The 12,890-nt window shown below is 33.0% G+C and overlaps 1 protein-coding gene and 1 long non-coding RNA gene across 2 annotated transcripts; both read left to right on the forward strand.

The window, feature by feature from the left end:
- Positions 1–7,510: 7,510 nt before the first annotated feature.
- On the forward strand, positions 7,511–9,250 carry LOC132177071 (uncharacterized). The gene has a single exon (XM_088513534.1). The coding sequence runs from the start codon at positions 7,678–7,680 to the stop codon at positions 8,821–8,823; it is 1,146 nt and encodes a 381-aa protein (XP_088369660.1). The 5' UTR covers positions 7,511–7,677; the 3' UTR covers positions 8,824–9,250.
- A 674-nt stretch (positions 9,251–9,924) lies between these two features.
- LOC132177080 (uncharacterized) lies at positions 9,925–12,802 on the forward strand. The gene is made up of 3 exons (XR_009439732.2): positions 9,925–10,487; positions 10,573–10,673; positions 12,191–12,802. It is a non-coding gene; the product is annotated as an uncharacterized LOC132177080 (long non-coding RNA).
- Positions 12,803–12,890: the final 88 nt, after the last annotated feature.

Below are 12,890 nucleotides of genomic sequence, written 5' to 3' on the forward strand. Positions count from 1 at the left end.
TCAGTAATTATAAAAAAAAAAATGAAAACAAAAAATTAATATTGAATCAAGATTTAATTTTTATTAACATTTCAACAAATTATATATAAAATTATACAAAAAAATCGACAAAATATTATTACCTTTAAAAAAATAAAAAAAATAAAAAAAAAAAACGAACAGGGACACCTTGGATGGACATGCACCAACTAGGTACACCACACACAGAGCAAACGGTGATCCGAGGGATATAGGAAAAAGACCCTTGGGCATAAGGGCTTCAAACTTTTTGGGGGAGCCAACCAGAGTTCGAAACGTGTGCAACAAAGCTCTGGCTATGGTATTTTTTTTTGTCTGGTAATTTTCAGCGGGACAAGTATCATCCCACGCCTCCCTGTAGCGCGTGACAACGCGCAATAGATCCTTATTATCTTCGCTAATCGTCATGTTAGGAAAAAGTGGCTCTCACTCGTGGAAAGAGAGCGTGGGGATGGATTGCATTAGTCTGCCCCATGTAACGAAAATAGTAAGCATGAAGTAGGGGGGTAGTTTCCCAGTGTGGTTTGAAACTAAAACCAACGGCTTTCGTTAGCTATACTGTCATAAATGGACGGCCAAGATCTGTTAAATGCCAGCATTTAGTAACAGTACGAAAGTAGGATGTTGTGTAGTAGGTAAGAAGTCCACAGATTCATAATTGTTCCCGGGCATCGGGTAAAACTTGTGACCGGGTGTAGTCGGTCGGTGGAGCGTGTGAAGGCGATGGAAGGGAACCGGATGGAGAAGTCACCCGGTGGAAAGTGGGGTTGTTTGACTTGGACAAGCTTTGGCCACAAGTGGCACTTCTTAAGATTTGCTGCCATTGGTCTGTTTTGGCCTGTAGTAACTGTATCTTATCGACCCCAATGTCGGCGAGTTACTTAGAGGACTTTTCAGCATAATCTAGGATTTGACGTTCCATTAATACTCGCTCAATTACCCAAATTAGAGTTGCGCCTAACCGTTATTGGTTGGTAAGTATGCTTTGGAGTTTTTTTTTTTTTGTTTTTTTTTTTTTGGTTTAACGTTTGGGCAGGAACGAACAACTCGGATATCATAGATTTATCTATTTATTAATATAATATCATATAAATATGAAAATAAGTATGCATACGGCATACTACTTCAGAGTACAATTCAATTATTGATAATGTCTTACAAATTTTAAATTGGGACAATATCCAATGTCTTTTGAGGGCTAGCAAAAAATTTTAAAAAAATAATAACCCAAAACTTTTTTTAATAAGACAAAAATATCATTATAAATTCAGAAAAAAAAAAAAAAAAAAAAAAAAAAAGGACCTCTGAACTACCACGCATTTTGAGAAGACCTTCCAAATTTCAAAAACTCTCAATTTAACCATATGAACTTTTAATTTGATTCAATTAACTCCCCTCTGTCAGATTCAGCTATTAACTTTTAACATGAATGACTAAAAAGATCAAATTACCCTTCGATTTTTCTTTTCTTTTTATTTTTAATTTAAAATTAATGGTAAATTTGAAATTTTATAAAAAAAAATCAGTAATATAAAGGTCATTTTATCACTTTTAACGTTTAAAATCTGACTGAATGGGTACATTGCATCAAATTGAAAGTTCAGTGGGTGAAAGTTAGAGTTTTTGAAATTTTGGGACCTTCTTAAAATGTGTGGTAGTTCAAGAGTTTTAAATGAAATTTCCAAAAAAAAAAAAAAAAAAAAAACACCTGGGGACTAGCCGTAGGGGTAAGCCAAAACCTCATCCATTACAATATGTTAGTTTGGCTGGCAAAATGGTAACAAAAGTACTAAATTGATATTTACTCATAAGTCAGGTACCATCTCTGATACGAATTAATTATGATAATTTGATATCTATTGTGGATCATTATGTATGGATGATAGGCACATGAGTATAGAGGCTTGACCCTATGGTCTAGGGATTTTTGTCTATTGTTTGGTATTGAATCCAATGACTTTATAGGTAACTGGCGCAACCACTTTTGAGTGGTGGCCACGATGTTTTGTGTAGATCACTTGAGGTAAATTCAGTTGGCCCATTAGTGATAACGGTATGCGTGCTTCATCGGGGCATCAGTGTCATATTACAGGCCTCTCATGCTAATGTCTGCCATATCGAAAAGAGGTTAAGGGTTCAAATAGACCATACAAATGAAAGCTATAAATTATATATAAGGAAAAATTACAGTTTACCCCTCTAAAGTGGACAACGTTTTTCAATTCGAACACCAAAGTTTTAATTTTTGCAATCCATACCCCCAAAGTTTCAATTTTTGCAATTTGACCAATTGTACCCAAAACTTCTCATATTGCCCCTAATTTTTTATTTTTTTTTTAAAAATTCGGGGTGGTCGTAGCTACCCCTATGGCCATTTGGCCATTTTTGCACTTTTAATTTTTAATTTTTTTTAATAATAAAAAATAAAAATTATGGGCAATATGGGAATTTTGGGATAATATTGGTCGAATTGAAAAAAAAAAATGGAACTTTGTGAGGGTGGATTGCAAAAATTAAAACTTTGGTGTTTGAATTGAAAAACGCTGTCAATTTTGGGGGGGTATACTGTAATTTTCCCTATATATAATTATGTATAGTATATTATCAGCATGATTTATGTATTAAAATCATATATGAATTGCCCCTGCAATTATGCAAACCTCATTTTCAATACAAAACCATTTTTGATGTTGGCGTATTAACAGTAGAAACTCTTACTAATTTTGCAAAACCCATGACATTCTCAATTACTAATGTCAAAGGATTATATTCTGTAAAATAAGGTTTATTGCAAAACAAGTTTCATGATAACTTGCTTACTAAGTCGTGAATTTAGCAATTACTTTTTCACATGTGAAACACCTTGGTGTTTTGCAGATTAGTAGGTTTGATGGATAGTCGGGTTAAAGCATTATGTTAGGCTATAGATGTTGAGTGAATGGATTGTATGGTTAGGTTTGCATAGTGTAGATAGATAACATTGAATATTGTAATTATTATTTCTTCATAAGCTCCAAAATGTTTGCATTGATGATAGTGAAGGGAAAAATTCACTTTACCCGGTGAAGTTTTATGAGTTTTTCAATTTGAACCTCAAAGTTTTAAAAATTGGCAATGTACCTCTTATTGTTTCAAAAATTTTCAATTTAAACCTCCTGTTACTAATTTCCGTCAAATTGAACGGAAATCTATGAAATTATGCAATTACCCTCAGGCTTCTTTTTTTTTTTTTTTTTTTTTTAATTTCCGTCCAATTTAATGGAAATTAATAACGGAAGGTTTACATTGAAAATTTTTGAAACATTAGGGGGTACATTGCCAATTTTTAAATTTTGAGGTTCAAATTGAAAAACTCCTGAAATTTGAGGGGGTAAAGTGGATTTTCCCCTATAGTAAATGATATTGTGGAAGATGTTTTAGTTTTGTCTCAAATCATTCTTTTTCACTTTATGCTCTATGATACTTTGATATAGTTATTGTTTAAGGCAATAAATCCAGCAAATTATAAATCTGTTAGTCTACGAGTAAAAATCAAAGTTAATTACTTTAATTAACTAAATTTGGAACTTTACAAATACAGTTGGATCTGAGCTTTGAAGTAGCATAAAAAAGTAGGTGAATACATGTTCATATACCTTTTTGTTAAATCTCCATTAAATTGGACATCCTTTTTCAAGGTTCTATTCTAATACAATTATTTCTTGCAGCTATTGCAAGCAATTCAAAATGCAGAGAAGACAGAAAAATCTCTACTTCTAGACTTGTTCTTAGTCTATGATTAGAGAACTCTTATTCATTGTTTTGATTAAAATCTAAATGAAAACCACAATCTTAAACAACAACATAAACCAATGCATATGACCAGAAAGTGGAAACCATTATACATCAATTAAGGGGGGGAAACCATTTTCACTAACGCATCTAATTGTCCTTGAGTATCAAAACACATTTTTTTTTTTAATCTTTTGTTTATATTTTTTTTTAAAGGAAAAAGTACACACACTCATTCAAACTAACACCAAATTTGCAATATCCATATAGGACCTATTGATTGCATCAATGTCCCCTTCAAATTACAAAAAATTTGTGATGCACCCCTTTTGTCTCGCAAAAAAAGAAAAAAAGAAAAAAAAAAAGCCCCTAAAATTTATCAAAAAGACAAATAGGGTGGCAATTCATGTTTGTTTATCCGGTTCTCGGTCATGTCAAGGCATGTGTATAAGACTATATAGGTCAACCCTAATCCAACCTATTTAATTAAACTTGTCAAACCTTTTAACCCTAATCCTTTAATTTTGTATTGAGTTTATGTCGAGTTTGTGGGTCATGTCGAAAATTGCCCGCCATTATGTCGAGTTTGGGTTGTATCGATGCATGGGTATACGACTATATATGTCAACTATAACATGACCCATTTAATTAAATGAGTCAGACTCTTCAACCATAACCATTTAATTTCATCTTGAGTTCGTAGGTCATATAAAAAATTGTCAGCTCTAATAAAAATAAAAAATAAAAACCACGGTGGCCGTGGGTCACCAACTTCTTCTTTTTCTTCTTCTTCTTCTTCTTTTTTAATGTTTTTTTTCAAAAAATTTTATAAGGGTATTTTTGTCAATTTTGGTTAAAAAAATGGGAAAAAATCCACTTTATCCCATGAAGTTTCAGATGTTTTTTCAATTTGAACCATAAAGTTTAAATATTGGCAATGTACCCCTTAATATTTCAAAAATTTTCAATTTAAACCTTCAGTTACTAATTCTCGTTAAATTGGACGGAAATTTTTTTAAAAAAGCCTGAGGATAATTACGTAATTTCATAAATTTTCGTCTAATTTGACGGAAATTAGTAACATAAGGTTTAAATTGAAAAATTTTGAAACATTAGGGGGATACATTGCCACTTTTTAAACTTTAGGGTTTAAATTGAAAAACATCTGAGACTTCAGGGGGTAAAATGAATTTTTCCTAAAAAATGGGATACATTGCTAAATTTTTGTAGTTTAGGGAGACATTGATGCAATCTTTAGTTAAGGAGGCATGGCAAATTGGGTGTTAATTTGGGGGTATGTGTTTTTTTTTATTTTTTTTTCCTATTCAAAATTTATTTTTAGTATTTTTTAGGGAAAAATATAAAAAAAGTCCTACAAACTAACAACCATTTTTTAAAGAGTCCCACAATGTTCAAAATATGCTAAAGTAGCCCATCAACTATCAAAGTGTGTCAAAAAGGCCACATATTTTTTTATATTCCAATAATACCCTTATTTTTAAAAAAAAACTAAAATAAAGAATTAATAAAATAAAAAACTAAAAATTTTATTTTTATTTTTAAAGAAAAAAAATAAAAAGGAAAGGGGCGGCTTTCCCCACCCCCTCCCCTCCCCCCCCTTTTTAGTTTAATATATATATATATATATATATATATATATATTATTAAGAATAATACATGCCGCCATTTTTATTGGCATTAATGTCACATTTTACAGAATTCGTCATATTTCTTAACGGAATTTGACCATATGGACTAAAATATTTTTTTGGAATATCTCAGAAATCTTTGATTTTACTTTCATATGATATGAAGAGATTTATAATTTAGGCCAACTACAATAAATAATTATTTATTTATTCCAAAAAATAATAATAATATATATATATTTTAATTTATTCACCCATTGTGTGTGTTTTTTAATTATTTAATTATTTATTTTTTAAAAGAATATGGGTATTATAAGAATATAAAAAAATAAGTGGCATTTTTGATACATTTTGGTAGTTTGATGGGCTATTTTAGTACCTTTTGAACATTGTAGGGCTCTATTGCAAACCGCTATTAGTTTGAGGAGCTTTTTTATATTTTTTCCTACTTTTTATTATAAGTGACATGTGTCATGCTTTGATTGGTGCTGAGATAGTACATTAACATATTCTTTCAACTTTTCTAATGATAGGGGCCAATTATTATTATTAGGGAAAAATTCATTTTACTCCCCTGAAGTTTCAGGAGTTTTTCAATTTGAACCCCAAAGTTTAAAAAGTGGCAATGTATCCCCCAATGTTTCAAAAATTTTCAATTTAAACCTTCCGTTAAATTTGATGGAAATCTCTAAAATTACATAATTACCCTCAGGCTTTTTTTTAAAAAATTTCCGTCAAATTTAACGGAAATTGTAACGGAAGATTTAAATTAAAAATTTTTGAAATATTGGGGGGTACATTGTCACTTTTTAAACTTTGGAGTTCAAATTGAAAAACCCTTGAAACTTCAGGGGAGTAAAGTGAATTTTTCCCTTATTATTATTTTTTCTTACCTTAGAAAGTAACTAATTATTTTTTAAAATTTAGGATGCTATTTGTTAAAAACTGAAACCACACGAATAAAAAATACATTTATCTCAAAAAAATTATTATAAAAAGTTAGTCACACGAGAACAAGTATAAGACGTTGGACCATATATGTGTGTTTTGGTAAAGAGAAATGCTAGGGATAAGAATCTCCGGTAAGGCTCTCCTGATAAATAATTTGGTACCCCTAACATTTATCTCGGTAAATGAATAAAAATATTTGATTTGAACATTAAACCCAGATTTTAACTATTAAAATCGACAAAATGCCAATGAAATTGTATGATTGAAGTGCACATCATCCTTAGTTATTAAAAAAAAAAAAAAAAAAACAAATTGAAAATCTAAAATCCTTACTTTCCTCATTATTTAAAGGGAAATCATATATAAAATCCTTAGGTAAACGCGCTTTTATTAAAAACTCTCTGGGTATTTTTTTTTGGAAATTTAGTCCTTGGGTCACTCGAAACTACTAGAAAACTCTATACCGTCAATTTTTGTTAACTTTCGTTAGTCCACTCAAAACTCACCGTTTTATCTGATTAAAATATTATTTTTTTATTAATTTAATTTAAAAAATTCAATCTTTAAATAAAAAATAAAAAATAAAAAATTTGAAGGGTGGCCAGGGGTGACGGTGCCAACCCCTATGGGGTGGCTTGCGGCCACCCCCAGGTGGTCACAGGCCACCCCAGGGGTGGCTCGCGGCCACCCCTTGGGTGGAAAGGGGTGGCCGCGAGCCAAACCACCTGGGGGTGGCCACAAGCCACTCCAGGGGTGGGCGAACCACCCCTGGGGTGGCTTACGGGCACCCCATAGGGGTTGGAGGGGGTGGCCACCTTACAAATTTTATTATTATTATTTTTTATTTTTTATTTTTATTTTTTTAAGATTGAATTTTTTAAATTAAATTAATAAAAAAAAAATATTTTAATCAGATAAAATAGTGAGTTTTGAATGGACTAACGGAAGTTAATAAAAATTGACGGTAGGAAGTTTTCTAATAGTTTCGAGTGACCCAAGGACTAAATTTAAAAAAAAAAATACCCAGGAGTTTTTAATAAAAGCGCGTTTACCTATGGATTTTAGATATGATTTCCCTTATTTAAAACTCGAAATATCCCTAACAAACAAAAAATAAAAAACCCGAAATACCCTTTCATGGCCACCCTAATCACCAGGCAACACGGGACCTGGCGGAAAACCTAATACAATACGGTGATAGCTGGTTGTCTCCGCCTCCCACTAATTTTTGTTCATTCACGGAAAAGATTCAAAACATATAGGTGAGTTTTCTTCTTCCAAACCATCTATGTTGAATTTTCTCTGCAAAACTATTGTCCATGGGTCTCATTATACTACAAGGGCTGCTTCAACAGTCCCCAAACCATTTTTACTTGCCAGACACATCTCAAGCACTTCAACCCAACACTCATTTACAGTGTCCTACCTCATAAACTCATGTAGTTTGTCCCCGGCAACTGCTCTTTCAGCTTCCAAGTTTGTTAATTTCGAAAACCCAGATAGAGCAGACTTGGTCATTGCATTTTTCAAGAACCATGGTTTCTCGCAAACCCAAATATCGAACATTATTGGAAGAGTCCCTTCTGTGCTCTTATCAGATCCTGAGAAAACCCTTTTGCCCAAGTTGGAGTTTTTCTACTCCAAAGGCTTTGCTAGCCCTGACATTGCTGGAGTCCTATCTAGAAGTCCAACCATTTTGGATCTTAGCCTAGAAAACCATATTGTCCCTTCTTTTGTTTTCTTTAAGGATTTGCTTGGAACTGATGTGGATATTGTTACTGCTATTAAACGTTTTTCGGGTATTCTATGTAATGATCTTGACACTTATGTGGCCAATATCAATACTCTGCGAGAAAATGGAGTGCCCGAATCTTACATGGTTAAATTTCTTAAAACCCAGCCTAGAGTTTTCATGACAGATTCGGTTAGGTTTAGAAGGACTGTGGAGGAAGTAAAGAAAATGGGGTTCGATCCTTTAAAGATGAAGTTTGTTGAAGCTGTTTATGCAATGAGTGGTATGAGTAAATCTACTTGGGAGAGGAAGGTCAATGCTTACAAGAGGTGGGGTTTGTCCGAGGCGGAGATTCTTGTAGCTTTTAAAAAACACCCCTTGTTTATTTTGGCGTCTGAGGATAAGATTGAGAGGGCAATGAATTTCTTTGTCAACAAAATGGGCTGGGAGTCTTCGCTTATTGTCGAACGTCCAATACTTGTATTGCTGAGCTTGGAGGAGAGAATTATTCCGAGGACTTCTGTTATTAATGATTTGATGTCAAAAGGTCTGGTTGAGAAGAATATTTACTTACCTACACTTTTTGAGTACCAAGAGAAGAAGTTCCTTGAGAAGTTTGTGACACCTTATAAGAAGGAAGCTTCTGAGCTATTGAAGCTATATGAAAAGAAAGGGGATCTTGAAGAAATGACAAGAGAATGAGAATGGAATATGTATGAGGCAAAGAATGACATGAATCAATTGTAACCCAAATCATGAATTGAATATTGGCTGTTCAGTTATTTGATCCAGTAGAATCCCATGGTGTTAAACTTTCAACAGTTGGGGTCCACGAGTGTAACTAATCCAAAATCCTATTTCTTGTTAAATGTGCTAGTGGCTATTAAGAGAACTACTCCAAGTTCTTTTGTTATGTAATTCCTGTTGTTATGAGATTTGCTCATGATGAAATTTTAGGGTGAGTTGTCTGTTTGAAGATCCTGAAAAGTTATTCCTGCAGAATTGCATGAAATGTCATAAGACAACTCTGTAGCCATCAAAGTTATACAAGTGAAATTGGATCTTTCAATCTTATGGAGATTTGCACATCTTAGCCATGAAATTTATACTAATGCTCTATTCCCCTATATTTCTCGCTCATATTTTATGTATTAGTTGTATTGCATTATAATATATATTGTCATATATAACGCTCTATGGCTCTTCTACATCCTCCATGTTTTATGTATAATTGTATTGCATTATTATATATATTGTCATATATAATAATCCTCTATGCCGTCCTGTACATCCTCCACTTTTAACCAAGTGATGATAGCCGATTTTTAGTTCTTCCAAGTTACACTATATTTAATTGGAGGAAGGATATAGGGAGGGAGGAAAAGATGGGAGAGAAGGAAGAGGAGAAGAGAAATCAAATGGTCGGTCCAAAATGTAGAATAAAATATGTAAAATGTTTCTTTTCATGTGGAAAGGATTTGGTGTGGGAAGGAAAGGGATTGCATCTCTCTTTCCATTTCCATCCAACCAAATGAGGGAAATACCTTTCCTTCCCAATTCCTTTAGATCAAACAAAAGGGTTAGCTCAAGCTCACCCACAGATTTTCTTCATCCTAACCATAGATTAGGAGATACTTGCTGGTTTGAGTTTGTTCTTTACTATGAGTGTAAATTAGAAAGTTCAGGTGTGTTCTTTTGCTGCATGTTTGTTCATAATTGTATATTATTATATTTCTATAGCTCATACAATTTTTTGACTTCTAGAATTCTATTAATTGAACTGTTTTTATTTTTTTTTCTTTTTCTTTTTTCTTTTCCTTTTGGTACTGATGTTTGATGTGGAGACAAGAAGTGTGTCTGCAGATTTCGATTTTTTAGATGAGCTACTTAGTCTGATTGAGGAATTTCTTATAGATGGAAGAGTTATGGTTTATTATTAAAATGTATATTCTATGACATATATCTGGGTGTGATTCAAGAATTGACTTTGTCCTGGATGGTGTAAATATTATGTTGTTGTGTGCAGTTGCTTCTGCTGAATTGAAGATGATAATAAAAAGAATATTTAAATGAAGTAGAGAGATTTAGAGAGTTTGTTGTTGGGTGCTTTTGAAAAGTGGCTAGCTAAGAGCATTCTTAACAAGCTTGGCATTTCTCTCTTTTCTATTTTGGAGAAATTCCATAAAACCAGCCATCAAACAAGCTCACTTCTCCTTCGCCATTTTGGTTTTGTCAGAGTCACTCCCCAAATATCCTGAGCCAAAAGCTTTCGCCACTCTATTTTTTAAGGTTATTTCGTTTTCACTGACCTCTCTTTCGCGCCACAGATTTCCTCTCCTGCTCTCACTCGTTCTCTCAAGCCTTGGGTATTTCCTCTCTCCCCCGCTCTCACTCATTTTTTGTTGCAACTCTCATTTTCTCTCTCTGCGCTCATTTTTGGTATTTCTTTAGATGCTTTGGCCGATCAGAGCTTCCAATCTGGCTGACAATCAAAAATAAATTTGGGTCAACTCAACATTGGGCCTCAAGTACGGATAGAGCCTCTATTTTTGGTATGTTTGTTTCTTGTTCCATCTCATTCTTGCTATGTTTGTATCAATTTGGGTTGTAATTTTGGGTATATGTTTTTATTGTAATTCTTGTATCAGTGATTATATCATAAGAAGCATCTTTTAATGTTTTGGGTATATGGTTGTGTGCCTCGAAGTGTTTTTCCTTGTAATTGACGCAGCGTAAGGCCAAGTATGCAGAGAACATAGAGCTAACAGAAAACACGCACATGTAAACAAATTCTTTTTTTATTTGTGAACAGTGTTGTGGAATACAAATTAACGGTAGAGAGAACACACACCACAATGGAGTCTCATCTCACAAGAATAGGAAAAACTTAATAATTTCAGTGCTCTGTTAACATCTTAGTAGAGGTATCTTTGAGGCTTGAAATGCCTGGGATTTTATGACCAATATACATACGGATGATAAATTATTTATTTCTGGGATTTCTTTTAGATGATGATCAATATGCTGTGATTTCTCTTTTAAAATGTCTTAGTAGAGGTTATTTATTTGGATTTTTCATTTTGTTAGTATGATGTTGGCAGTCACTCTCTCTCTCTCTCTCTCTCTCTCTCTCTCTATATATATATATATATATATATATATATATATATATATACTGCAAGGAGTTGCACACACTTCCTGTCAATAATATGGTTTTATTGCCGATGTGATAATAGTCATCTCAACATAACAATGCCATTCATTTGACCAATAGTTGTTTTGGTTGTCTATTTGGCACAACTCTTATCCTTTCCTTAAGCTTTGTATTGGCTGCGTAATGCACAAAACTGATGGGAGCTATTTGTGCTCTGCATTGCCTTTGTAATGCACAACTAGTTCAACTACTCTGAGAACTAATGTAGATTTATTACTTTGGTGTCCAATGATTAGAATCTGGAAAAATTACAGTTTACCCCCCTAAAGTGGACAATGTTTTTCAATTCGAACACTAAAGTTTCAATTTTTGCAATCCACCCTCTCAAAGTTCCAAATTTTTGCAATTTGACCAATTGTATTCAAAGCTTTCCATATTGCCCATAATTTTTATTTTTTTATTTTTTATAAAAAAATTTAAAAAAAAATTCGGGGTGGCTCTTTGGCCATCTGGCCATTTTTGCACCCCCAAATTTGTTTTTTTTTTCTTCATAAAAATAAAAATTAGGGACAATATGAGAATTTTAGGATAATATTGGTCGAATTGAAAAAAATTAGAACTTTGTGGGGGTGGATTGCAAAAATTGAAACTTTAGTGTTCGAATTGAAAAACGCTACTAACTTTGAGGGGGTAAACTGTAATTTTCCCTTAGAATATAAATGGTTATCTGATTTCATTATGCTGATATAATTTCATAAGAAAAAGGGTCATAAGTATTTTCAGGGTATCAATATTCACGGATGAGTAAATTCAGTATATTTAATTTTTGTCTCATGCACAGGTGGATAATTTATTTGGACTATGTTCTATTTATTCCAAAAGATCTTAATTATGTTGCATTTGTTAATTTTTCAGATTGGCAAGGCAAAACTCATTTTGAACATTTTTGGATTGTTTTGAGGTTTCATCCAAAATGGGTGGATCATATGGAAAGTGCAAAACCGAAGAAAAAATTAATCGTGATAAATCTAGGGGGAGACAAGGCTTTGCATAGTGGGAGACGAGGCCTCGCACGGAGCTTTTGTAGACTTGGAGCGACCAATAGGCCGGAAGGCTGAAAAGGACAAACGAAAGACTAAAGAAAAAAATGAATCTGAGAATTGTTGTGATACTAAATGAGATGAAGGAAGACAAGAAGATGAAAATAAAACTTTTTGAGGAAGCACGTGATCGTGTTAAAGAGATGTTGCGCCTCAAGTAAGAGAGTTCGCCTTAGAGAAAAAAACACTTCGATTGGAACAAGTGAGAGAGGAAAAGGAACTTATGATGATGGATAAAAGTGCTATGGATGAAATTCAACAAGAATATGTTCGCCGAGGCGAAATGGCAATCTTTGAAGGCCAAAATATTATTCTTTGTTTTTAAGTTCTTTACTTTTGTAGACTCTGATTTTAGTGTAAGTTTTGTCATATTTTATGACTTCTATGGTTTATGTTATTGCTCTTATTCACAAAGACATTATCTTTCCTTTTTTTTTTTTTTACTTGGGTGTACACAGTGCATGCTCAAACATTTTCTGCAATGCGTTGATGGTTCATTTGTATCTCAAATCTAC

This window comes from Corylus avellana, chromosome 2 (genome assembly GCF_965113065.1).
Source record: "Corylus avellana chromosome 2, dhCorAvel1.hap1.2, whole genome shotgun sequence".
Classification (NCBI taxonomy): Eukaryota; Viridiplantae; Streptophyta; class Magnoliopsida; order Fagales; family Betulaceae; genus Corylus; species Corylus avellana.

Coding starts and splice junctions, on each gene's coding strand:
- LOC132177071 (XM_088513534.1), top strand. CDS start 7,678: ATGTTGAATTTTCTCTGCAAAACTATTGTCCATGGGTCTCATTATACT.